Source organism: Thamnophis elegans, chromosome Z (genome assembly GCF_009769535.1).
Source record: "Thamnophis elegans isolate rThaEle1 chromosome Z, rThaEle1.pri, whole genome shotgun sequence".
Lineage (NCBI taxonomy): Eukaryota > Metazoa > Chordata > Lepidosauria > Squamata > Colubridae > Thamnophis > Thamnophis elegans.
The window spans coordinates 81,961,766-81,987,465 of NC_045558.1; the positions used below are offsets into that span (position 1 = coordinate 81,961,766).

Here is a 25,700-nt window from a genome sequence, read left to right on the forward strand (position 1 = left end):
TGGTCATTTTCCAGGGCGCTGCTCTGGAGAGTCCAAGCAAGGGACATACCCAAGCTAAATGTCACTAGGGCGGGAAGCAGTCACGTTCAGGGTCTCTCCACTGGTATGAATGCCCTGAAGAACTTGCCTCCCAAAAGCTGCTTCTGCTGAAGCAAATTTGTTCAATTTGTAATTCTGAACAAACGGAGATAAGGAAGTCCAAGTAACCGCCCTGAAAATCTCTTCAATCAGTACTTGTGTTGCCCAGGCTGCCATGGTGGCGGCACTTCTCGTAGAATGTGCCGTGATGTGGCTAGGCACAGGTTTGGACTGAAGAACGTGAACGAGGGTAATGCAGGCTCTCAACCACCATCCTATGGTAGAGGAGGAAACCTTGCGGCCCTGAGAAGCGGGTTGGAAAGAAACGAAGAGCGATTCGGAATGCTGAAACACAGTTGTGCGCTTGCTGTATTTGCGTAGCGTCCTACGGATATCGAGCATGTGCCACCGCTTCTGCCTCGGGTGTCTGGGATGCAGACAAAAATCTGGGAGAATGACTTCCTGGGCCTGATGGAACCAGGAGTTGATCTTAGGGATAAATGTTGGGTCCAGCCTGAGGACCACCCTGTCCTGTTGTATCAAACACAAGTCCTCCCGAACCAACAGGGCTGCAAGAAGTGATGGCAATTAAAAAGGTGGTCTTAAAGGTCAAATATTTAAGGCTGGCCAACCAAAGAGGTTCAAACAGTTGACCGATCAAGGTGCGGAGGACTATGTTGAGGTCCCATGATGGGTATCTGTGGACCACCAGGGGCCTCAGATTGGTTGTGCCCCTCAGAAAACTATGGATAGTAGGATGACGTCCAAAGGAGGAATGTTCATCAGGCGCAAGTATCGTGGAAATCGCGGCCACCTGACGTCGTAGTGTGTTGGGCGCCAGGCCTTTGTTAAGTCCATCTTGCAAGAAGTCCAAAATGATCAGAATCGTAGCTGAAGTCCCTGATACGCCATAAGAGCAGCACCAGGTGTCGAATAACCTCCAGGTGGCGTCATAGATCCAGGCCATGGAAGGCCACCTGGATAATGTGGATAACCTTGGTAGAGAGACTGCCTCTGCTCAGGAGATCCATCTCAAGTGCCAGATGGCCAGCTATAGCCACTGGGGCTCGGATGTTGAAGCGCCCCCTGGCTGAGAGAGACCTTGTCCGGGGAAATCCGCCAAGGAGGGTTGACGGAGTGGCAATGGTGAGAATGCATACAACAGTCCCTGTGGCCATGGGCAGTGCAGGGCGTTGACTCCTTTGGCTTGCGTATCGTGAAACCTCATGAAGAATCTGGGAAGGTGCGTCTTGGCTGGAGTGGCAAACAGGTAGACCAGCGGACGGCCAAACCTCTGGGACAGAGGTGGAACAGTTGCGGATGTAGTCACCATTTGGAGTGGTCAACTGTGCCTGTTAAGCCAGTCCGCCTGGATGTTGCTTACTCCGGAGATGCGCTTTGCCTATATTGATTGTAGATGTTTCTCCGCCCACTGACCAGGGCAGCTTCTGTCATCAGGGATCTGGAGCAAGTGCCCCCCTGGTGGTTGATGTGTGCTTTTGTTGCTACATTGTCTGTGAGCATTCTCACGTGATGTCCCTGAACGTTTTGGCGGAAATGGATGAGGGCCAACCTGACTGCTCTCAGCTCTAGCCAATTGATGCTGTGAGAGGCTTCGGCTGAAGACCACCTGCCCTGCGTGATTTGATTGCGGAGGTGGGCTTTCCAGCCATAAAGGCTGGCATCCGTCGTAATGGTGAGACAGACCGGCTCCCTGAACATGGTGCCTCTCACCAGGGCAGGAGACAACCACCATTTGAGGGATTGACATGCCTTCGGGAAGACCAACACCAACCTCACTGAGCTGCTTTCATTGGCCCTCTGGCAGGGCAGCAGGAACCACTGCAAGGGACAAGAATGGAGTCTTGCCCACGGAACAATAGACAGGAAAGATATAATCTTCCCTAGGAGTTGCGACAACTGCATGACTTTGGCGTGAAGAGATTGCTGCACCTGTTGGACCCATTCTTTGAGGCTCGCTACCCGCTTTGGGAACAGGAAGACCTGGCAGGTGACGGTGTTGATGATGGCGCCCAGGTGCTGTAACCTGGTCGTTGGTTGAAGATGACTTTTCTCCAAATTTACGGAGAAGCCGTAGTCCTGAAGGACCTTCATGGTGTACCTCAGGTCTTGAGTCACTTGCTGTGGCGGTGACAACTGGATGAGGACGTCGTCTAGATAGCAATGAAGCCGCACTGGATGAGATCTGAGGAAGGCTGCCACCTCTGCAAGGAGCTTTGTAAATATCCTGGGGGCCGATGACAGGCCGAATGGCAAGGCCCGGTACTGGTAGTGCCAGCCGGCATAAAAGAATCTCAGGAACCTGCAGTGAGCTCTGCGAATGGGGATGTGGAGGTAGGCCTCTTTGAGATCTATAGAGATTAACGTGTCTCCTGGCCTGATGCAGCCCAGGATGGACTGAAGGGACTGCATCTTGAATGTCCGGTAAGTTATGTTATAGTTTAGCCCTTTTAAATCTAGGATTCCCCTTCACTCCCCGGAGCTTTTGGGGACCAGGAATAGAATGGAGTAAAAGCCTGTTCTTCCTGACCTGGTGGAACCGGTTCTATGGCCCTGATGTTCTTAGATGACAGATCTCCTGTTCCATGAGAGCCTTCTTGATGAGACACGAGGGAATGGGACAACGAATGAAGTGGCGGGGGAGGAGAAAGAAACTCTAAGGTCAGACCCAAGAGGATTGTCTTTAGGACCCACTGGTCTGATGTGATCTGCTCCCATTAGGCGTGGAACAGCTGGAGATGCCCTCCTATGGGAGCTATCCGGTGGTGGTCACTTATATCTTTTGAAAGGTCGGGAACCAGACTCCTCTTGAAAGGGACGCTTGGAGAAATTCTGCTGACAACCTCCGTCGCGAAATGGTTGATGGTCCTGGGACCTGTCAGTATGCTGTGAGTATGGCCAATGGAAGGGAGGGGAGCTGGTGGAGAGCTCCGTGTCACGAAAGGGCTGCCTCCTGTAGGAGTTGGAGTCCTTCCGGTCAGATTTCTTAGTGACCAATGGCATTACTTTCTTTTTATCCTTATTTTCCACAAGGACCAGGTCCAGGACCTCCCCGAAAAGCTTGTCCCCTTTAAAGGGGGCAGAAGCAAGTTTCCACTTGGAACGCATATCGACGTTCCAGTGCCTGAGCCACAAGAGGCGATGGGTAGTGACATTGGACACCAAAGCCTTGGATGCAAATTTGGCGGCACTCAGGATGGCATCGGCGGTATACTCAGTAGCCACCACAATTTTATTGTCATCCTGCCTCAATTTGGTATCTCCGGCTGGAGGTTTGGTGAGTAATTGTCTCAACCAGAAGAGGGCAGCCCTAGAAAGGAAGGATGCAGAAGCAGAAGTTTTAATCACCCAAGCAGTGGCCTGATGAGTTTTATGGCAGGCGTTCTGTTTTCTTGTACTTCACCTTGAGTCCCTCCAGGAGATCAGGGGGCAGCACAGAGGATGAGGTAAGTGCTGCCTCAGGAGGGTCAATGGGAGGCAATTTAAGTAAGTCTTCCAGACTGCCATCTACCATGTACAACGTTTTATCATTACCACTGGGAGTAGCAAGGGTAGTCGATTGCGCTCATTGCTTTTGCACCACATTCAGAAAAAGTTTGGGAATTGGCACTATCTCTTGGGCTGACACAGGCTCCTCAAAGAGACCTTCAGACAGATCATCCGGTTCAATAGTTCCCTGAGCTGGAGGGGTAGACCCCAAGCGGGTCGAGGCTTTAGCCTTATTGAAAATAGTCTTGAAGTTGGCAAGCTTAAACAAACCCGAAAAGACAGGTTTTTTGGAGGCAACACCTTCATCCCCTGAAAACTCAGGTTCCGGCCTAGGTAGGATGTCCTCCTCTTCCCAGTCGGAATCCTCGCTAGCCAGGGAGGAATGTGGAGACTGAGAAGGCTGGGTCAAGGACGCTGGAGATGTCGAGTCTTGCGTGGGCGCTTGCCCCGCTGCAGTATGCCCGCCTCTATGTCCTGGGATATAGCCCTGGTAATGACATCTTGCATTTCTGCTGAAAGGTTAGGGCCCTGATCCTCGACAGGTTGGACTCCTGGAGTGAGACGGCCAGCTGGTTTCTGGGGGACTAAGGAACCCATGGGAACTGGCTCTTTCTCCAGGTCTGATGGGAGGCAAAGAGATCAGCCCAGTCAGCCAATGAGGGGCCTGGGGAAGCTACCATGGTAAGGGAGGCAGTGGGAGAGAACTCCTGTCCTTCCTTATCACTATTGGAAATAGGTTGCCCCTGTTCTGGCTGGATCTCCATGGAGGGCTCCACTGGAGACACCGACTGGGAGGCTTGGGCCAGCTGCTGAGCCTTGGAAAAGTGCTTCTCTAAGGCTTTCTGGTGACGGATAGCGTCCCTATCTGGGCCTGATCCCTGCTTGGGTCCTGGCCTAGAGTAGGGTTTGCTGCCCCTGATGGCCTCCTGGGCAGCCTTGCCAGCTTGCCGGGAGAATGCTTTGGAAGAGAGCCCAAGCTACTCTGAATTCTCAGGGATCTGATTTGCCATGGCTGTAAGGTTGGGATCTAAATGAAACAGACAGGGAACTACCTCAACTCACCATTTTCACAGTTGCAGACTGTGGACCCAAGAGCTCAGAAGAGAGATACAGAAGACCACTGAGATCAGATCCAGTCAAGCAGGATTCTGGTGCGAGCGTTAACAGCTCCCAGCACATGGCAGGTCAGGTAATGGAAGGTGACCTAAGTGAGCCACAATCCCTTGCCGCATCAAGCTGATAGTTGTTAAAGGCTAGGAGTCAAATCGCCAGCAAAAACTGGACAAAGAGCCTCCATGGGGCGACCTGCAGTGAGTCAGGCAACCAGGCAGCTGCTGCAATGTACTCAGAAAGTGAAACTGGCTAAACAAAATGGCGGTCAGAACTTCTGATCTTCTCAAAATGGCCACTGCATCAGTCATGCAGCCTAAAATGGCCGCTGAGGCTAGATGGGAGCCCTGAAGAGCTGCACCGAACGCTGGCTTCTTCAAAGCGCGGTCGGCAGCAATGGAGCCTTCAGCGGTGATCCCGACCACAGCGGGGGTGCTGTGACGGCTCTGGCATCAGCACTCCGACCCACACGCCTCCCACCACAGCTGCCTGTAGCCCTACGGCGCCCGAGCAAGCCAAGGATACCAGGAGGACTAAGAGGTGAGCAAATAGCCAATTAAGAGAAAAGGAAATTTTCTCTCAACAAGCCTGCTCGTAATAGATACAATTAAAGGGATATTTCCTACTTTTAAATCTAGGAGAGTCCAAGCAATCTGTAGAACTGAAGAGAATCTCGAAGCATGTCCACTGGGCTAGCTGAATTGAAAAATACTGAAGATGGTCAGCATCAAAGACATGGCTTCAAGTTTCAATTCAGTTCTGGGCAGATTGGCTGTATTTAACCTTTTCTTGGACTCTCCAGAGCAGTGCCCTGGAAAAATGATAATGCTCTGGGCTTTGGAGAAGGACATCTCCTTCAGCATGCTGCATGCATACACACATGCACCATTCCAAACTTGGGGACTTTCATCCACATCCGAGCTGGCAAGCTGTCAATTATGCCCGAGCTTGGGGAGAAGGACCTCTCTTTCCTTTGTGGATAAAAGTCCCCAAACTTGGAATGGTGTGGTTGTATGTGTATCAAAGGCTAGATGCTATGTCAATTATCAGTTAGATTATTGACCAAACTGCTCCCATTTGGAGAGTTGGCGTATAATAATGCAGTGCATAGCAGCACTGGTTTTACCCTTTTCCAAGTTGCAACTGGCAGAAACTTTATAGCCATGCCATGCAGAGGCTTTATAGCCATGCCTGAACTCCCAGAGGAGCCACCTAAATTCTGCTCCCTGATGGAGTGGATGAAACAATTGCAAGCTACTTGTCCATGCTTTGGATGAGGCTAGGGAAGAATATAAGAAATGCACTGACAAAAAGAGATCACAGGAGAAGTTGTTTGAAATAGGAGATAGTCTAGACAACCTTTGAAAAAGCTTGCATCTAAATTCATTTTCCCCATCATGAGAATTATAAACCTAGTGATTATTGAACTTAAATTACCAAAGAACCTTAGAAAAGTACATCCTGTTTTCCATTGTAGTCTTCTTAAACCAGCAAAACCAGTATTTTGTACTCAAGTTTCCATAAGGACAAATTCCAATACCTGATTTTATGGAAACATTTTCTCTCTCTGAGGCCAAATGCGTAGTCCAACATGTGTGGGCACTAAAACTCCTACATACATTTCATGCCCAATATCCTGATAAACTTCATTGAATTGTTACTTATTAATCTTTCTCCTTCTCTTTTCCTTCCTGGACTGGAGCATTATTTCAAAGGGGGAAGAAGTTGAATGAGTCATCACACTATTCCCCCAGCATGACCTATCCTCCCAGGGCCTTGCGGACCAGGTTTTTGTGGTTACTGGTGGTAGAACGATGGATCAACCCTTGGGCATGCACAGCATCAGTCTCCTCCAGGACATGTCCTCAGGATCATAGCCCTTCTAGTCTACACGATACTGGAAACACTCTCTTCAGAAATTAGAGTTCATGTTAGGCTCCACTTTGTATTTCGGCTATCCCTGGACTAATATCTGAACAGGTGGCAGTTCCACAGTCCGATGAAGAGTGGCAGGTGCTGCATAACTGAGAAGAGACCAATGAAAGACTTAATAAACCCTAAAGTGGGCAGGCAAAATCAACTAGTAGGCCACAGGGTTAATAGCCCCCTCTACTGGGAAAGGTCCCAAGAATCAATGTTCCAGTTTCTGGGATGGGCTCACAGACCGAAGATGCCAAGTAGAAATGAGACCATTGCTGACTCCTGGGGGAGGAGTATAGCCTGCCGGTGCTGATTTGCAAACTTTTCGTAGTCTTCCTTGGACTAGTCCAGGTGGTCTTTCTAATAGCTGGTGCACCGCCTAGAGCTCCTACAAGAAATCTGTGGCAGCCAGTACCAGAGAGTCGAATGGGGCCAAAGGGAACAGACACAAGTGGCTATGAACAGTGATAACTATGTGGACCTATGCAGTGCATTATTGTATACTCCACCACAGCCAACAAGTCCGCCCAATTGTCTTGCCAAATGTTCACAAAATAGCACAAGTATTGCTCCAGGGCATTCACTGATTCCACAAAATGTAACTTGCATGAATAAGGGGGAAAGTTGTCCAGTGGCCAGAGGCTTGTTCCTGGAGTAATATTGCACTACAACTGCAATGTCTGAAACATTTGTTTCAACCACAAACAGACGTGACAGATCTGGGTGCTGGAGGATGGAGTCTGTTGCGAAGAGACTTTTTTCCCCTTCTTTTTTAACTCTTGTATATGCTGAATTTTATTGCACCATTTATACTTATTGTATATTTTTAGTAATAAAAATTGTTTAACTGTTAATAGAATACAATATTTTCCTATTCAGAGAACAGATGATACTTATATTCCAATTTGTTTCTTGGAAAATCCTATTTGCATATTACATTTAAATTGGAGGTTGAAGGAAGATGGATACATACTATTGTTTCCCAACTTCTCATCCACCAAATTCTGCATAATATTACTAATCATAAACCTATTTAAGCATTTTTCTCAGAAGATTATTTCTTTATTAAGATTGGACTCAATAATAATCAGAATAAAAATTTCTTTTAGGTATATCAAAAAGTCTGAATACCAGAAATGAAGAAGAATTCTATATGTATTTCATATTAATGCATCAGAATAATTTTTTCTGTAGGGAGTGTGCATATGCAAACAATTAATGAATATTTTATTTATTATTTATGGGGGCATTTTTCATTCTTATGATTAATGCTATTTATTCATTGAATCTTTTACACTTAACATTCTTATCAGAGTAATTAAATGACTTTTTAGTGAAGATATAAATAGCCAGTCTGAATAGTATTCAACTAAGATAGCTATATAAAGAAACAGATATGCCAGCATGGATGTATATATTTTTAAAAGGTCAGAGCATATATTTGCTGATTTTATTTTCTCTATTACATTCTCAGAAGCTTCTGCTGAATTACACCCTCAAGCTGTGAAAGATATCATTCACTTTCTTTTCAGTATGAATAACACTGACATTTGACAGCTACATAGATCTGATGGGGTTACACAACAGCCCATCCTCCCCTATTCTCAATCCAATTAGACCTCTAATCCTCTAGATGAAAGGCCCAACTACTCATGTTCCTCATGACAATGACAGCTATTGATTATTTGTCACTGCAGCTAACACTTTCTCTCTGGAAGCCACTCTGACAGAAGCAAACCTCCCAAATTAGACAGCACTTTATCTGCCCTAGAGGCCAAATGGCACAACAAGTAAAGGCTAATAAATGGTATAAAAATGAACAAATCATAACATTATGACAGCTTGATTGTTGCTAACAATTTTGCTGTTGAAGCTTGACACTTTTGGATCTGTTCCTTCTCTTATCCCTTCAAAATGTGCTCCAATGTTGACTAAATTAAAGGCCAGAAAAATTAAGGCATTTGACCACCATGGGTAAACTAGGATGGATGTACTGTCAAGGGATACAGATGTCAATAACAGACTATCATTTGTCAATACAAACACTCAAGAAATGCAAATGCTGATGTCTCATTTCTCCACTAGGTTGCACTCATACTCCTCAGCTCAAAAAGAAGCTGATAAAAGTAATTTCCCAAATAGCTGCTTATTGCAAATAGCAGAAGATTTAATATAATAATGTATGGTTCAATAATTACATGTGTCACATTAAAATTTTCTGCACTAAAAACTCTTCTGTAAAGGCAATAGCAAAGGATTTATATCAAAGCACTGTGACAGAGAAATCAAAAGTAATCAAAGACACCATAATTATTCAAGTTATATTATTATTCTTGTACTCTTTTTTCAGATAGTTTGATTACAGAATTTGTCATTTGCTCAGGCATTTGTTTCTCTTAATTGAGTGTATATAAAAATCATTGGAATTAAAGATACATTTCATACACATCTAAAGATTTGGATATTGTTGGAATTTCAGAATTTAAATAAATAACACCAGACTTTTTGGCCCAGCAGATGTTTCAAAAACTGTTGAATACTGCTTGGTGTCTATCAGTTTTGAAATACATAAAAAATGGTTATTCCAAATATTAGCTGAGCACTGCAAAGAAGAATGTCTAAAAATTAATTACACGGTAAAATAGTAGTTTGACTTGATTCAATTCCCTGTGGTTGTAATTAGGGTGAATTCAAGTATAACATGATTGCCTTGACCAAAGTTCCTATAACTTCTATTCCCTCAATGATTTTGTTCCTATCAGTAAGACTTAAGCTGGAATTGCTCTCCATCCAGTTCCCTCCTCTACTTTTTGTATTGCAAAGTTGTCACTAGGTATGTCAGGATTTTTCAAATTTGCAAGCTACTTATATTTGTCTCCATTGCATAAGCTCTCAATATATATACAAATAACAAAGAAATATAATCATAAGATACCAATAGAAGTATAATAGTACTACAACCTACTACATGGTAAATATCCTTAGACATAAGACTGTGCTATGAGAACTAGGTGATCAGTGGAGTGATGGCATGAGGGGAAAAACTGTCTTTTGTTTAGTTGTTTTGGCATGCAGTGCTCTATAGTGACATCCTGAAGGGAGGAGATTGAAACAGTTTCTCAACCTTCTTTCTCGTTTGGGCAGTATACAGGTCCTCAATAGAAGGCAAGGTTGCAATTCTTTTTTCTGCAGTCCAAACTAAGTCTGTGCCTATCCTGTTTGCTTCCTGTACAAAAACAGGCAATTATAGAAATACAAATGTCATGTACAGCAATTCCTCTGTAGAACTGTGTCATCAGTTCCTTAGGTAGTCTGAGCATTCTGATTTGCCACAGGAAGTACTTTCTTTGTTGTGCCTTTTTAATAATGGTTCTAATGTTAGGTATCCATTTCAAGTCCTTGGAGATTATAGAATCCAGAAACCTAAAGGTCTCTATTGTTGATAACTGTGTTATCTAATATAGTAAGAGGTGGTAGAATAGGAGGGCTCTTCTTAAAATTCACTGTAATCTCTACAGTTTTAAGTATGTTCAACTTCAGGTTGTTCCAGCTGCACCACAGGGCCAGTTGTTCAAACTCCTGTCTATATGCAGACTGATTACCATCTCAAAAGACACCAAAATAATGTCCACACCTCAATATTTTAACATAGAGATCCTTCGAGATGCAGTCATAGATATAAAGAGAAAAGAGTAATGGAGAGAGCACATATTCCTGGGGGGCAGCAGCGCTAATTAAATGGGTATTTGATGTGATTTACTTAGCTTCACCTGCTGCTTTCTGTCTGTTAGAAAGCTTACAATCCAAGTGTGGTCAGGCATAGCTAGAAGAATTTCTGGAATTATGGCATTGAACACTGAACTGAAGTCTACAAAAAGAAGTTAGTGTCTCTAAGTCCACATCACAAAATTTATTTAGTGTAGTACCATTTTTACACCAACTGTTGCTAATATAAAAAACAGATACCATCTCCTTTCTTTTATCTGATGTTTCTACAATTCTGTCTGCTCTTTGAATCTGAAACCCTAGGATTTGTAAGCTGCTATCATTTATTGAATTATTTAGTCACGTTTCTGTGAAGTAGAGAGCTATTGAGTTGGAAAAGTCTTGAGTTAATCTTATTTAAAAGAAACAGTTCATCCATCTTCTTTACAAGTAAGTGTAATTAGATGGAATGAAGGGAGAGAAGTTCTTACCCCTCTTTTTCTCAGTCTATGGAGCATTCCTACCGTTCCCCCGAAATAAGACCTTCCTGGATAATAAGCCCAATTGGGCTTTTGAGCGCATAAGCTAAAATAAGCCCTCCCCTGAAAATAAGCCATCCCTGAAAATATTGCAACACAACAGCAGCCATGAGGTGGCCATGCTCGCCGCCTCCTATACCTCAAAAATAATAAGACCTCCCCACAAATAAGGCCAAGCACTTATTTCAGGGGTCAAAAGAAAATAAGACCCTGACTTATTTTCAGGGAAACATGATATTCATTTACCCCTCCTCTCTCCTCCTCCTCCATTTCCTTCATTTTGTCATGCTGCTGAGAGCTACTGTTTGTTCAGCCAAAATTTTTTTATTAGTTTATAATATAAAATACAAAAAAGAATAGGAAAATAGGGGAAGGAAAAGTGTTGAAAAGAAGGGGAAAAGAAAGAAATGTATTGATTTCCAATTCCCTTTGGTGTAGTCTAATAAGATAATAACACCAAACCTTAACTTTTTACTTTTCCGTAATAGTAAACTAGCCATTTCTATAATAATAGGTCTATCTAATCAAGATAGGGTAAAACCCAAAATCAAAGTTTCATTTTTTTTCCAGCTCAAGCACAACAAAGCCCAGAAGCAGTTTCGAAGTAGAAATAAAAGTAGTTGTTTTTTTTTTTTAAATCAAAACAGTCAATTTAGTCTCTGTGCTAACTCCATCAACTTTTGCAGCCATTCGTCCATTGTGGGAATCAAAATATCCTTCCATTTTTGTGCATATAGTAATCTTGCTGCCTTCAACATATATATGACATTAAAGTTCCGAAAGAAATTTCCAAGTCTTTTTCCAAAAGCAACTCAAAATAAAAATTTCTGGTTTTATCTTTATAGTCAAATTAAGTATCTTCTGCATTAGGATATAAATTTACTCCAATATTTCTTTGCTTTATCAAACATCCACCATAAATGATAAAAGTCCCTACTTTACCTTAACATTTCCAACATTCATTTGAAATACCTTTATAGATTCTTGGCAACTTGTCTGTTGTTAAATACCAGCAATACACCATCTTATAATATTTTTCTTTTAAATAATAATTTAAAAGAAAAAATTAAAAATTAAAATTATAATTTTAAACCTTTCATCCATATATTCTCCCATTGTTCAACCATAACATTATATCCAAAGTTCCTTGCCTACTGAATCATGCAATGCTTTACATACTCATTTTCCAAATTCAAATTCAATGACATTTTATAGACATTAGCAATAATATGTTCATCACTACCACACAGTAGGATTTCCTATTCCTTTTTAACAAAGTCAAATCCATAACTTTTTGTCTAGGTTAAATCTTTCTTTCAAGTGTAAATATGTAAACCAAGGGCAGACATGTCATTCTGATTCTAACTCCTCAGATTTGAGTATAGGATCACCAAAATTAAAAGATATTTTATGACCATAAGTCCATCAGTCCAACTTCGCCCCTATTTCTTTTCTGAAAAAAGCGAGGGAGGGGGGGCACCCCAAGAGGCATCTTCATAGAAAACATTGTTTTATCTTTATTCCAAACTCTTAGAATGGCATGTCTAACAAAATGATTATTAAAATCAGCATTTACTTTAACCTTTCATATCATAAATAACTGTGACTTCCAAATCTTAATTCATGACCTTCTAAATCAAATAGCCTCCTACTCTGGAGATTTACCCACTCTTTTAGCCAGACCAAACAACAATCATTGAAATACAATTTCAAGTTTGGTAAATCCAAACCCCCTCTTTCCTTAGCATCTTGCAGTTGTTTATATCTAATTCTTGGGTTTTCTTTTTCCCTTGCCATATAAACTTAGAAATATCTATCTGCCATTGTTTAAAAGGAATATCAGTTGTAAGGATTGGTAACAAAAAAAAGTATCTTTGGTAAGACATTCATCTTAGTTACAGAAATTCTACCCAATAGTGATTTCTTCAAAATTACTTCTTCATTTGTAAAGAGTAGAAGATGAATATTCCTAGAGAGATGCCTGGTGTTCAGAATCTGTTGCCTGATGTTCAGGATCTCATCTTTTGTGTATGTAATCTGCAGTGAGTCACAGAAAATAATTTTTAAAAATCATCAAAGCTATTAGAGACCATTTCAGAGAGGCTGCCATCAGGGGCGGCACCTTGAGATGAAAAATCCATGTTATTATCAAATATTCATTTAATTGCTTTTTATAATCCTTTACAATTATCCCCTTTTGTGGAATATATGCATTTAGTCTCCATCTATATAATTCAGAATATTTTTTCTAAATATCAAAATAATGATTCTGGTCTGAAAAAGATTTATGTAAGATACCTACTTTTAAATTTTTATTTGCAAGACTTTTAGAAATCTGTATCATATCAATTCTTGAGAAAGATTTATGTCGTTCTGAAAAAAAAAGGTCTAAATTCCTCTCTTTGTCTTTCCTGCCTAATTGCTCATAGGCCACTGATTTTTTAAGGATCTTACTTGTATTACTTATATCCCAATATAAAAGATAAGAAAGGGATAATAATCAGTGGGGTTTGTTATCTTACTGAACCTCTCTGTCAAATCTTTAATCCTTGCACGTGGGTGACAACACACTAGAAACACAAGTATACTGAAAAACCACCCACAGAAATCAAATGCTCCACTACCAAACCAATAACTGAAGCTCCCATAAGAGATGTTATATAACAACTCTATTTAGATGAGCAGTGGGTCAAACATGCAGAAAACTAGCAGAAAGCATCCATAACACCACCAGCAGTCAGAAGATATTATGAAAACTCTTTAATTTCACAAAATATGGACAAATTTAACTGGGAAACAGTGAACATCCTAGACCAAGCCAAATCTAAAAATGCTAGAGAATTTCTGGAAGCCTGGTATTCTAACAAATTGGCCATCCCTCAATAGACACATAGACATAAACAACATCTGCATACTGTGCAAAAGGTGAAAGATTTATACAATCTGAAGAGAAACCAGAGTAGAGACAATCAACAAGTCAAAGGGGAACAAAAAGACCAAAACACCTCCCACCAGGATAAACACCAAAATTAATGACTGTCTAAAAATCAAGTAAACAATCCCAATCAAGGTACTGCCAAACAGGCTAATAGTAGATTTAGGTTTTTGAAAGCTCAATGTTAATCTATTATGCTACAATGTACTTGCTTCTAGTGCCAAAATATACTTGCCCTTTATTTATGGGGATAAATAGAAATACAGGTACTTTGCTTGCTTTGTTAAAACTCTCAAGTAAGTACATATCAACAAACATACTGAGGATATTAAGAAAAAAACAATTCAAAGTCACTGTCATGGCTCGATTTGCAAACCCAGCTCATATCCAAGAAGCAAAAGGGGTGGGAGGATATGGGTTGGAATTCAAGGAAGAAAGTAATGGAATGCAAGAGCACAGACTCTGCGGTAAGACATACCAGTGTTTCAAGGTCACCAGCTGGGAAAGTTCACCAGAATCTTTTTCCCAAAGAAACTAAACAATTGATTGGATGGAGTAAAGTGATAATGGGAGGGCCAAGGAAAAAAGAATGTATAACTACTGTTTGCATGTGAAACCTTTATAACTGGCTTCACTACTTCCATATCTATATCTGCTCAGTAAATTATATTCTTGGAAACAAAAAATGGCCCAGGAATCTTTATTTGCTGCATGCACTGAGTAGGATGGTTGACAGTCACTTTCATTGGAACTGATTCGTTAGTCACCTTAATTCAATATATCACACCTTTTTTCCCTGTTTTTTTCAGTCTGACCTTTTTAGCTAGATATTGTCTGTCAACTCAGTGCGTGCAAGTCAGTGACAAGCAAGATTAGATGTCAGATATAAAACATATCAGCAGAGAATACTAGTTAGCTAAAAGAGATTTCAACTAAACATAAAGGACTGTTTTTAAAGTTCAAACATGGTAATACTACTTTCAGAATACACAAGCAATTTTCAAAAAGTTTTACAGTCTTAGAATCTTTTAAACATTTCGAATGGATGCTTGAGTACTGATAATTATCGCACTTAAAATTAATGACTCATTTACAGTTTATGAAAGGTAATTCTGAATATTAAAAACCTTTTTATAAAAGCATACAAGTACAAAAAATCCACTGTGCTATTCAGCTTCTCCATTTTTCCACCTAATTCTTAATCATTTTTTCCTCCAGTAAATGTGTCTATGTGTAAAATACAGTAGTTTCTTTCAGTAATGGCCCTATTAATGTATCCTGAGATAGATTAGCATTTTTAGCAGCTGCATCACATACTGGCTCAGATTCTCCCTGCATCCCTATTCCAGTCACATATATTACTGATAGCAAGGTGGCTTTCATCGATAATCCCTAAAATTAATTTGTTCTGAATCAAAGAATTTGTGAATATTTATTGTATATTAATTTTGAACAACTTTGCTAAAGCTTTCTATTTTTAAGCATTCTATTTAGTATCAAGAATGGCTTGCCTTAAGGCAACAAAGGAGACAAAGGATGACTTTCATCTGAAAAATGCAGGTAAGATTGTCTTAGGTACTTCTGATTCCAGTGTATTTAGTTACCTTTTGTGCAGCAAGATGGAGAGCTGTCCTCTGACTATGGTCGGCTTTATCAACATCTGTTCCTGTCTTCAATAAAACCTCAGCACAGTCTAGTCTATCAGCCAAGATGCAATACATGAGAGGAGTTCTTCCAAACTGGTCCTCTTTGTCTTTCAGATCAGGATTGCCTAAGAATGTAAGCAGTATCAGTAGGTTTTATGTAGACTTGCAGTGTCTGCAACACATACCTTATGAAAAAAATAAAAACGAACATTTTAACAGAGAATGCTATGCTAGTAACTCAACATCAATAAACATGGATATTAGTGGGATATTAGGAATGGTTCCATTAAGAAGATATTTTACAAATATAAAGCTAGAATTCCTGACAAAGATTTACTTAATGTTATTTAAGGATGTGAACAGAGGCAACACTTTCAATTCCACAGGCACACACACACACACACACACACACACACACACACACATGATAAAATCCATATTCTGTAATGGTTCTTGTGAAACAGCTGCCTAGAATAGGAAGAGATAAGTAGAAGTTAAAACAAATGGTTATGAGGCCTACTCTATGCATGTTGACTCAGCCAGCAATAAAAACTGGCCTTAGGCAGATCTAACAGGCTTTGAATACAGGAACAATTACTGTACATTATGTGATTTCCTCTCCTGTACGTCTCTAAACAGAACCGGAAAAATAGAGATTCTACTTATTTGCTACTGATAACTATCTTTCAATGGAACATTAGCTCTATTTGGGAACAATAAGACTTGTACAAACTGCTACTATGTTAATAATTAATGTCTGCATATTCTTTTATTGTGTTATAAGCTATCTAGAGTTATTAATATTAAACAGTATAGGGTTTCCTGCCTAGGCAGGGGATTGGACTAGAAGACCTCCAAGGTCCCTTGCAACGCTGCTATTGTATTGTATTGATATAAATGAAACCATTACAAAGCAATGTACCACTTCTCAGATTATCAAGCGGTTACAAATGTAATCATGATTACTGGTACTAAAGGTTATTGAGATTATTTTCTCTCTCTCTCTCCCTCCCTCCCTCCCATTCTCTCATTTGAGGATGTTCACAACAACTGTTTTAGGTATCATAAGCATTTTAAACAAATGGCTGAAAATCAATAGGATAGAAATCTAAAAAAAATAATAATCAAATTTTCTCTCCTAGATGCCTGCTAGCCCTTCATACCCTCATTCAGCTACCTCCTTTGGGATAATGACTTAATAATTCTCTCTACCAGTGCCAGTCTTCCAGGGTTTCATCTGCTTTTTATATCCTAAATGCAAAAAGCAAAATACCATAATGTGGCAAGTTGTATATGATCAGAGTCCTCCTATCCTTGGAAAATAGACCAGAAGATTTTAAAAAAATGAAACAGTATTTAAAAAGAAGAAAAGATAAAGTGTTATTTTCAATTTACAGTATTACCAAAGATAGCATTCTGTATTTTAAAAAAGATAAATTTCAGAGCTGTCCAATTGACAGAAGAATAGATATTTTGAAGAAATATGAAAGACAGTAGAATGGTATATATAGATCATGAGAGACAGTTTGGTATAGTGGATAAGGCTTCAGGCTAGAAAACTGTTAGTTCCAGTTCTGCCTTATGCACAAAGCCAGCTGGACAACCTTTCTTTAGACACTTTCTCTCAGTCATAGGAAGAAGGCAATGAAAAATCACTTCTGAAAAACCATATCAAGAAAACTGGAATAATTTTTCCGGTCTCCAAGAATTGGATATAACAGAATAAGAAGGAGCCTTAGAGGTCTTTTAATCCAACTTCCTGCTCAAGCAGAAGGCGCCATATCACTTCAGACAAATAGTTCTCTTCTTAAAAACTTCTGCAGATGAAGCACCCATGAATTCTGGAGGCAAGCCATTCCACTGATTAATTTTTCTCACCGTTAGAAAATTTGTCCTTAATTCTAGATCGGATCTCTCACTAGTTTAATCCATTACTTCTTGCTCTAGCCTCAGGTGCTTTTGAGAATAGGTTGACCCTCTCTTCTCTGTGACAGCCCTTTAAATATTGGAAGATTACCCTGTTTCCCTGAAAATAAGACCTCCCCAGATAGTAAGCCCAATGGGGCTTTTGAGCACAAGCTTTAATATAAGCCCTCCCCTGAAAATAAGCCCTTCCCAAAAATATTATATCAGAAGACCTCCATGGTCTCTTCCAATTCTATTGTATTATTTTATATATCAGTTAGGAACTTACCTCATACAGTCATTAGAAGATAAATGATCTCTCAGTATCCAGACCTTATAATATCATATAAGGCAGCAACAATGAACCTTTTTGACACTGAGTGCCAAAAAGGGAATGCGCGCAGGCATTCCACGCACAGACAAATATGTGCATTGGAGCCGCAACCCAGAAGAGGAACTGCCCAGGGGGCATGCACACATCGGAAAATGAACTTCCAGTTTCCGGTGTGCGCAATGGCCAGCTAGTCCTCCAGGTACTAGTGTGCATGTGTGTGTGACAATCAGCTGGTCAGCGCCTACGCTCACGCTGGAAAATGGAAGATGGCACTGTTTCCGGCACTGACACACACATGAAGGCCACTGATTGGTGCGGGCGCGCCAGAAACCCACAAGAGGAACGGGTGAGGCTGCACGTGCCAGGCGACATAGCTCGGTGTGCTACTTTGGGCATGCATGCCATTGGTTTACCATCATGGATATAGGGTTTTATAAGTAATAACCAGCACCTTGAATTGCACTCGGAAGCCAACTGACAGCCTATTTGTTTGTTTGTTCAATTTCTATAGCTGCCCATCTCAGTGAATGACTCTGGATCTAAATTCAGAACATACAATTAATTTTTTTAAAGAAACATTTAAAAAAATGTAGTTAGCAATGTAATAGTGACATATGGCTACACCCTACAACAGCTTGTTTTTCTGTATTTTGGTTGTAGTTTTGGGGTGATCTTCACCCATGTAGAGTGAGTCCAATAATCTAATTGTGAGGAGATTAGGGCATGAGTGACTATCCAAAGGGTGTTTTTTTTTTAATTGTGGAAAGATTGCAGCTAATATACAAGATGAATCTCTGGGCACGCCTGCTTTTTGAGTAGTAGCTACAAGTACAGAGGAGATTCCCCCCTCCCCAACTGCATACTAGTTGTCAACCCTGAAGCTGACCTGACCAGAGCTACACTGAAGCTTAGGGACAGGATGTGGGGATTAGAGATAGCTGGGGTTGTGTAGTCAAAATAAAATACTTTCTCTTGGGAACCAAGGACATTCTCACACCTGGACCATGGAAGAAGGAGTGAGGTCACCAGACAACCAGACAGCGTCTTGATTGGACCATGTGACTGATTGTTTGGGGTTGTGGGAAAACTTTCTCTTTTAATTAGGTGAAAACCGTGGGAACCTTCAGAGTCAGTTTTCACCAGATCTGTGCCAATATGATATTTCCAATAAAGCTATTCTTTGAGGAATTCACCTGCCTTGGGACCTTGCTATGGGACTATTACTTGAAACCTGACACTAGTTTTGACTGGGAAAGTGAAGATCCATCCAAGACCAAAGATGGTGATAATTTCAAACCAGGGGTTCCAAATAGTCATATTTACTCAGTCTTTGTTAGGATTGAGCAGAAATCTCTACTGCCCTATGCAGACCCAAATTGTTTCCAATTTCAGGGTCATTATATTGACAACTTCACCTGTACCACTCAGGAAACAGATATAGAGATGCAAAGTTTTACTCATTTTGCAGTGTTTAAAATGATGTTGTTTTGGAATTACAAAATCTATATAAAGGTACTTCTATTTTCAGCTTAAAATTCATTTCTTCAAGGTAATAATTTTTTCTGTCCCCCCCCTCCCCATTGATATCCCCATACTCCTTGGTCCATTGGGAAATCATAAGATTTCAGTTCTTAGCTCAAAATATTCTTCTGTAATTCAATAAAAATAATCAGAAAAATTGCATCTCTACTTCATATTCCTTAGTCTAATAATGGGGTATTATTCTGACATTCTTTAGAAAGGGTGGTAACATTCAATATTTCTGCTACTTATTTTCAGATAAAATCAAGAATCAATAAGAAAGTGTAAGTACTTTTTTCAGAGCAGGAATCAATATACCAGAACTATGAGGTAATTTATAAACTGACTTTCTCTCACAATTGAGACATATAATAGTGAGACTGTTAATTGTTTCTACTGTTGAGAAATAATAGCCTTTTGGGCTTTCTAATATTCTGGATGGAAAATACATTTAGAAGTCTGAAGTGATGGGATCCATCACAAAATCAACAACAACACAAAATCAACGTAGTAAGATCTAAGTATAATGTATAACAAAATGGTGATCAAAAAGATAAGTAACTTGACCAAGAACAAACCCCATAAATAAATAAATATGCCCATAAATGTTCCCACAAGTTTCATACTGTCTTCCATAATCAAATTAGTAATGAAATACAGTCTATATTTTAAGCTGAAAGAGAACTTTTAAATAATTAAACATAAACAAATTAGCTAAAGTATAATATAAGTGGAATACTTTTACCTGATATTTGTTTTAGGAGAACTCTTTTATGTCCATTAACAGCAGCAGCATGAACTTGAGATGCTAATGAGGAACCACTGAACAGCCATGTTTCAGAAACATTCATACTTCTTCTGAAAAATTCAAAAATGCATAGTTGCAGTAACAATTCTAATCATTTTTTCACAAATTGAAACTAATTTATTTTGGTGAAAACAATTTCTGGAGTACTTGTATTTTGATTGACTGGTACTTATGAGTTTTGAATTTTGCATAAATAATGAACTAAAATGTTATTTATTTTATGCAAGTCCTAGACAAAAAAATCCATTCAACAAATGAGTCAAAAACATTATTTAGTCAATAAGAAAAATGACCCAAAGCTATATATTTAGGCACACGGGTATTTGGAAAAAAGCAAGAGACTCTCTAAGATTATCAGTTCATTTGAATGGAAACTTTTTAAATGTGTTTTAGTCAATGGGATAAGAATTAAATGTGAGTGAAGGTCCTGTCTTATTTAAAGAGCATTCACTATCAAAGTCTGAACTTGAACGCAGGTACGTACAAGTATATACATATATTCATATATATTCAAGTACTAACTTGAACAAATAATATTTATTGAGTTGGAAAAGGTTACAAAACTATTTTCATAGAGTTTGAACTGTCATTGTCAAACAGATTGTGTACAAGTAAATTCAATGCCATTACTCTACTGATGAGTGGTTGACCAACCAAAATCATGCCAAAAATAATAGCAATAGCAATTAGACTTATATACCGCTTCATAGGGCTTTCAGCCCTCTCTAAGCGGTTTACAGAGTCAGCATATTGCCCCCAACAACAATCCAGGTCCTCATTTTACCCACCTCAGAAGGATGGAAGGCTGAGTCAACCCTGAGCCGGTGAGATTTGAACAGCCGAACTGCAGAACTGCAGTCAGCTGAAGTAGCCTGCAGTGCTGCATTTAACCATTGCGCCACCTCGGCTCACCAAAAATAAGGTGTGTAATACTTCAGTAGGTCACAAATAAGCTGAGAGTAATGTCTAAGGAACTAAGGGCTTCTCTCATATATATACATATACATACATACACACACACACACACACACACATGTATGTATAATACACATTGAAGTATGTAGTGAAATATATTTATTAGCAATGTAGCGTATTTTCCATTGTTTAAAGAGGGATAGAATATTGAATCCATTCCAAAATAACATATTCCTTGCATTACTGGACATTTTTTGTTTCCTGAACTGGACTGATTCTCAGGACCAGCAAGCAGTGGATCCCAAGATAACATGACTGACCAACTTGTAGTCAAGTAATGGAAAGAACCACATGATCTATATGAATACAGAAATTCTGAGATCCTTTTAAAGTATTCAAGGCGGCACTAAGCCAAATGTCTCTTATTAATAGAAAACAGGAGAGGAAACTTCAACTATCTGGGTTAGATTTCCAGACCTCAATTTTCCCACTCCCAAATACAATTATATTAAAGGAGAATATTTGTAGCTCAGGGTTGAAATGAGGGGTCCTTGGTGCTCTTTGACCTTGCTTGTTTTCTTGCATACATTTCATTACCCAAACTAGGTAACATCATCAGTGCTAGAAAGGACTGCTGTTTGCTGTCAGTTTGTATTCTGGTGACTTGCTTGTCTGTGTGGGTAGTCTTAGAGATTCTGTTTGGGCTGTTTACTGATTTGTCTTCGATAATTTCTTGATTGGGTTATTACTTACTTGGTTGTTGGTTTGAAGTTAACCTCGGAGTTAATCTATGTTGATTTGGATGCTGATTACTGATGGAGAAGTGCTGAAGTTTTTTTGTTCTCTTTTGGGCTGGTTGGGCTCTTTTGGGATTGTCTCTTTTGCATATTATTATAATCCATAGATGTTGTTAATGTATATGTATCTATTGATAGCTGATTTGCCAGAGGGCCAGGTTTCTAGAAATTCCCTGACATTTTTTATTTGGCCTAGTCTAGGACTGTCACATTTTCCGAATTGAAACTATGGTTAAATCTGTCTATATGTTGTGAAATTATTTTCCTCATGTCTTCTGACTGCCAGTTGGTGTTCATGGATGAGTTCTGCCAGTTTTCTGCCTGTTTCTCTTACATAATGGTTGTTGCAGTTGTTACATTGTATATTATAAATGACTCCTGTTTCTTTCTTTTGGTTTACCTAGGATGTTTTGAAGGGCTTTATTTGGCTTTTGTGCTATGCTGATTCCTTGTGGCTATAGTAATCCCGTGGTAGTGTCTAAGATATTCTTGATGTATGGCAATGTAATTCTTTTCAGGTTTTGTGTTGGTTGTGCTGTATTGTGTTAGGGACTTTTTGATTAAGTTGCATGGATATCCATTTTGTTGGAATATATTATAGAGATGCTCTATTTCCTTTTTCTACTGTTCTGGATTGCTGCAGTGTGTTTGGGCTCATCTAAATAAAGTCCTTACATATATTCTCTTGTGGGAGGTTGGATTATTGCTTTGGCACTAGAGCACCGGGTTAGTATGGGTAGTTTTTCTGTATACTTGCGTTTCTAGTTGTCATTATGGTCTCTGCTGATCAGGATGTCCAGAAAGGGAAAGTTGTTTTCTTCTTTTCTAGTAAACTGGATTCCTTTTAAAATGTTGATGGTTCTGTGGGTATTCTTTAATTAGTCATTTTTGGTGAAGATGTCATCTATCTTCACCATAATTTTTGGTTGTATTTGTGGAAGTTCTATGGCTTCTAGACATTGCATGTTGACCTCTGCTATAAGTCCTGAAAACGGTGATCCCATAAGTGTCCCTTTAATTTGTTGGTAAATTTGGCCATCAAATTGCAATTAGGTAGTTAAGCAGAGGTTTATGAGATCCATAATCCTGATGTATTTAATTAAGTCAGGTCTACTGTGAAGCAATGTGGACATTGATTCTTTGGCTAATTCTGGATCTATAGACGTGAACAGTGTTGTGACATGAAATGAGACGATGATTTCATCTTCATTTATAGTCACATCCCTGATTGTTTGAAGACACTGTAGTGGAGAGTTAATGGGATGTTGGCTTCCTTTTGTGAGATGCTAAAGTTTTTCTGTTAATTCATTTGCAATGTTGCATGTAGAGGTCCTGATAGAGATACGATAGGATGGAGGAGTATGCCAGGTTTGTGTATTTTGGGATGTCCATAGAGGTTTGGGAGGATGGATCTCTTGCTTCTCATTTACCACTGTTCCTCTTTGGTAATTTGGCCTTTCTTAGTGAGGTCACTGAAGGTTTTCTTGATCTGGTTGTCTTAGTTTTTCTTTCTAATGCTATTCACAGAGATGTAGCCTTCTTTGTCCTCCAGTATTTGTTCTGCTTTTTGTAGGTACTGTGCTCTGTGCATATTCACTGTAGTTTGGTCTTTGTCTGTAGGTAGGATGATGATGGACAATCTTTATTAGGTTTCTGAGGGCTGCTTTTTCTTCTGTTGTAAGTTGATTCTGTTCCTGTCTTCTTCTGATCTGTGGAGTGATGCTTTGACTAATGTCTTCTTGGACCTCTGTGGCGAGTTTGGTGGTTTTAAATGTCCCTTCTAGGGCTGTAATTTTTTTTTAGATAATTGGCATTCACCTCTATTGTATTTGAGTCCTTTTTGTAGAATCCTGTGTTCTACAACTACGTCGCACACTCCAGCAGAGTAATCTATATATTTACTTTCTATAGGTTGTATATGATAGGAAAATACCAAGCAATCACTAATGTGATATCTAAATACATTGAATCCTTTATTATTATTTTCATGTTTTAAAAAACTGCTATTAATTTGCAACTAATTTGTAAAACAGTTAGTCATTTAGCAAATTTTCAAGATTCTTATTTTGTATAGAAAACACAACAAAGCTTACTAACAGGCATGCCTTCTTTCTGATTATATCATTAATTTTTTTGTCTCCGTATATAGCTTCCCCCAGGGCCCTTAGTCCCAAGAAGCTTTTCTACAACAGCAATTACTTATCAAATTTTAATCTGACCTATTTAGTGAATGTACAAAAAAGCCATAGCGCTGTCCTTCAACATGTCTTCCTTTAAAACCTCAAACTGTTTTTAATGTGCTTCCCTATTGCTTTATTCTATGATTATTCGCTATGGGAAATAGCATCACTTCATGTTCATAACCTTTCCATTCTTATGGCTTTTATTCAATTTTAGGGTAAAGCATCTTGAGTCTTTTTGATTTGGTAGAAATATAAGTATAAAGAATAACAATAGCCCTTTGAATATAGCTAGTCCTCAATTTACAACAGTTCATTTAGTGACCATTCAAAGTTATAACAGCACTCAAAATGTGATATGACTATTTTATGATCTTTGCAGCATCTCCATAATCATGTGATCAAAATTCAGGTGCTTAATAGTTGGTTCATATTTATGACCACTGCTGTGTCCCAAGGTCATGTGATCACCTTTTGCAATCTTCTGACAACTACTGTCAGTGGGGAAGCCAGATTCTCTTAACAATTGGGTTACTAAATTATCAATGGCAGTGATTTATTTAACAAATGTGGCAAGAAAGGTTGTAAAATGGGGCAAAACTCACTTAATGAATGTTTCATTTAACAGATATTTTGGGTTTTAAGTTGAGGATTACGTGTATACGTCTGCTCTCCATACAATTCTATTTAAAAAATATTGGCTGGTAGGTATAGGGGAAAAAAATAACATTGATGAAGAATGAGATAAAACCAATGCTGATACAATGAGTCCGTAATTTCCAGAATAAATCTAATATTAAGTTACAAAAATTTATCTTTGCTGCCATCTATTAAACCAGTTGCTATAATGACAAAATCGAGTGCATTTGTAATAGAAGTAAAAAATATGAAGTTGATGATAAACAAAGATTGACAACATAACTCATATCCTCAATGCTGAGTGCTTGCAACCAAAATAGGCCTGTAAATATAAGAAAATGTGTCAGTTTACATCTTTCTCCGTTATACAGTTTACCCGCCTCTTATTTATTATTTTCTAGTCCTATTCTCCTCCTTTTACAAGACAGAGGATTTAAAGGCGTCCTTTCTTTGTCAACTAAAATAATAATCACACCCTCACTCGTTATCTCAAGCATCAAGAAACTTAAAAACAAACTTTGCAAACTTACCTAGCAACGTTTTCGAGAATCAAAAATTGCAAACTTCCTCCTGCAAACTTATTTCCGTCGGTGGCCACAGAGGGGGCTCCTCCGAGTACAAGCCAATGACTCAAGAAGGAAACTACAGAACTACATTACCCAACGTCCCTCGCGGCTGCACTTCAAACTCGGAAGTTATGCATGGGCTTGCGCGAGGCAGGCTGGTGGTGGAAGTGCAAGTGAGGTCGGTCTACTCCCTTCGTCTGTTGGTAGGACCTGCCTGCCTGCTGCTGCGCGAATTTTTTGGAGCCCGCGGGGAGAAATTTCATCGCCTGCCCGTTTCACTCCCTGTCTCGAAGCATAGCCATTCTCGACCATGAGAATCGCCGCCATCTTCCCAGAGCTCGGCTCTTGCCTTCTCGTTTTTCTGGTGAGCTCAGTAGCTAAGATTGAGTATCTGGCTGCCTGTTTCACTCCGGCAGATGGGGTGGGGGGGTGGGGAGGGGGCGGCTATAGAAAAATGAACAATGGATCGTTTGCATGGTGGGCGAAAGAAGGTATGTATATATATAGCCTGTCATTTTTTTTTTGCTCCTTGTTCCCATACATTTCTCCCAGGCGAGAAACCGGTACCGCGGGAACCCAGGCGGGCGGGGTA

The 25,700-nt window shown here is 39.8% G+C and overlaps 2 protein-coding genes across 6 annotated transcripts in view; one reads left to right on the forward strand and one right to left on the reverse strand.

The window, feature by feature from the left end:
* The window catches only part of INVS (inversin), an 86,766-nt gene extending 61,608 nt beyond the window's left edge, over window positions 1-25,158 (reverse strand). The window contains exons 1-3 of one of the 4 annotated variants that reach the window (XM_032235307.1): window positions 25,073-25,158; window positions 19,949-20,061; window positions 15,402-15,568 (exon numbers count right to left, since the gene is read on the reverse strand). In XM_032235307.1, the coding sequence (XP_032091198.1) occupies window positions 15,402-15,568; window positions 19,949-20,054 (273 nt within the window). In that variant the 5' untranslated portion in view covers window positions 20,055-20,061; window positions 25,073-25,158. Of the gene's footprint in view, window positions 1-15,401; window positions 15,629-16,606; window positions 16,695-19,948; window positions 20,062-25,072 lie in introns of those variants that run through there. The other 3 variants (XM_032235306.1, XM_032235304.1, XM_032235305.1) reach the window with 3 other exon arrangements.
* A 92-nt stretch (window positions 25,159-25,250) lies between these two features.
* The window catches only part of ERP44 (endoplasmic reticulum protein 44), a 72,111-nt gene continuing 71,661 nt past the window's right edge, over window positions 25,251-25,700 (forward strand). For both annotated transcript variants that reach the window (XM_032235716.1, XM_032235717.1), the window contains exon 1: window positions 25,251-25,472. In XM_032235716.1, the coding sequence (XP_032091607.1) occupies window positions 25,419-25,472 (54 nt within the window). In that variant the 5' untranslated portion in view covers window positions 25,251-25,418. The remainder of the gene's footprint in view (window positions 25,473-25,700) is intronic.